General features: G+C 36.8%; 1 protein-coding gene across 1 annotated transcript in view; it reads right to left on the minus strand.

Moving 5' to 3' along the window:
* LOC113829150 (gametogenetin-binding protein 2) overlaps positions 1-2,254 on the minus strand; it is a 27,132-nt gene extending 24,878 nt beyond the window's left edge. The window contains exon 1 of the mRNA XM_070121724.1: positions 1,970-2,254. Coding sequence (XP_069977825.1) covers positions 1,970-2,059 — 90 coding nt within the window. The 5' untranslated portion in view covers positions 2,060-2,254. The remainder of the gene's footprint in view (positions 1-1,969) is intronic.
* Positions 2,255-2,500: the final 246 nt, after the last annotated feature.

A 2,500-nucleotide genomic window follows, 5' to 3' on the forward strand; every position in this document is an offset into this window, starting at 1 on the left:
AGATTCTCAACCGCAGCTGCAGCCGCATCAAGTAAACAAGATGGTCTTTCACAGCCACATATTTAAGATAGTTATGGGCTGCAAATGCACAGTTAATGTTTTCAGCTGCCCATACCTACCAGTTTTTTACGACAGTAAACTAGGTAATTGTTACCAATAGCAACACACCCTCCCAGAGACTAAGTAAAAAAAAACTGATGTTTTTCTGATGAAATACAGCGATTTCATCAATTCTTGTCATTGTATCTTCTGCAAATGAATCGTTGAGGAGATCGAGTACCATTTCTCCATCAACAATCTTACTTTGATAGTCCCTAAAATAATAAACCAAATACCTTTATATCTGGAAACGTCAAACTTTCATTCGCATCTTTCTACTGTCTGGATTGCTTTGATTTTATTCCTTTTTTTGGCATTTGGGGCTCAGGTATTAAACTGGGATGGTTACTATAGCCTTATTTCTTCTTTGTTGCCACTGTATAGTCTTAAGAATAACCCAGAATCAACACAACACTGGAAATGCAACATTCCTCACCAGCCACCTGTCATGGAGTGTCCAGCTTTGAACTGTCAAACCTAGGCAAGGGTTGGCGACAGAAAGTGTGAAATGCACGCTGCACAGATAATTCTAAATATGTGTATAGATAAATCTTAAAACACGTAAATGAAATATAATAATATTAATAAAAGACATCAAAAGCATAAATGTGTTTTGACGAGAGCATAGTAACACATGAACTACTTGGAAAATTGCAGTAATGAGTTATGCAGTCAGTGTTGTGTTAGTCCTGGCAAGGGAAACAAGATGAGCGACTTAGAATCTGTGCAGTGATATGCAGGGTATATTTTCATCATTTAGTGGTGAATATGATGCGGCTGCAGCTTAAACTATGTTGTATCCTATTCTATTTTTTCCACTCTATAAGATGGCAGTGTCCATTTCCCTCTATCTCCGCGCATTGCTATAAGTATCCTATACCATACACTATAGCAACTCAAATTGAACTGCAGCATACCAACTCACAATTTGCAATCTGGCACTGTCATACAAGGTAACCAGTCAAAGCTCAAACTTGCCAAAATATGTAAGGAAATTTGATGGCTTGAGCTGAGGGGATAGTGATCACTTGCAATACATCACTATCATGTTGGACTTTAAACTGCAAGTCCTCCATTACAGATCACAGAAAGTTCTTAATACAATTCAAGCCGCTGTAGGTATGTCCTAAATATATCCCTAAATTTCTAAAGTCACAATAAAAAATACTTTGACTTCATTATCTTCTATCCATCAAAATTCCAATTATCCAAAATTCAGCAAAAGCCAAGCTCTAGAAATATGCATAGCATGCATTATCATAAACAATATACGAAAGTAACTGAATGGTGAATTTGAAGACACTTTTTCTATGATGCAATTGCCACATATTGATAATAAAAATGTAAAATGAAAAAACACCATGACTGCCGTAGTTAAGCAATTAATACACCTTATGCAACTTCTACACAAGCAAAATCCGAATAATCTCAAGCTTGTGTATTGCGGCCTTCGATTGGCTCCTTGTTGGACAATCGACTGGCAGCTTGGCCTACAACCATACACACAATAGTCATGCCCATGGTGGCAAAAGCTATATCCTGTTTCTATTATTGTTTTTCATGTTAAATTTCCCAATTTGCAATATCTGTGTCACACAAGAAATATCTATACAGTAAAATTAATCAGCCTTTCACTTACTTGTTCTACTAGTCTACCACTACGACTACGCCCGAAAGGAAAATTAAACACGAAAATTTCCGCTAAAAAGTTGATTTCAAAACCGTTTCTGAGCAAACTCGTTATGTTTTGAACAGACGTGGTTTCAACTTCCAAAATACAACTTTTTCCATAAGCACAGCAAAACAGGCAGCGAGGGGCAATAGACAGATGCTAAATCTAAAAAGGAAGCCTTCTAGAGGAATTACTTACGATTTTGTTGTCATAAATAGATAAGGGAAGTTGCCTTCTACCGAGACTAAGTTGATCCTCATCCCCATAAACACCGATCAACTTTGCCATATTTCTCGTCTCTTTCACCACCAAGACTCGTGATCTACTTCTTGAGGATGCTTCGCTTCCCCGTCGATGCCTTCATAGAGCCTCAGTTGGGAAAATTGAGGAAAAGAAGCGAAATTTTGATTAATTTTAATATTTTTTAGGGAATCAAGTTCGTGTTTTCACATTGGTTGATGGCAACTGGCTTGTCCGAATGTGTGCACTCATGATACAAACATTGTATTTCTGTTTCTTTTTCTTTGATACCCATTATCGGCAACTTTATAGTGTGTAATTAATCTTCGATGCAAAAATTTAAGATTTTTAATTAGTGAAAATCCTTATACCGGATAAACGCTTTATTTTTATTTATTTCATAGGAATAGGACAAAAGCTGAGACCGGTTCGGAGCATGCGCAGTTGATGCGTTTTATGTTCCATGTTGGGATCGAACATATATTTCCA

The sequence above is a fragment of the Penaeus vannamei genome, chromosome 1 (assembly GCF_042767895.1).
Source record: "Penaeus vannamei isolate JL-2024 chromosome 1, ASM4276789v1, whole genome shotgun sequence".
Lineage (NCBI taxonomy): Eukaryota > Metazoa > Arthropoda > Malacostraca > Decapoda > Penaeidae > Penaeus > Penaeus vannamei.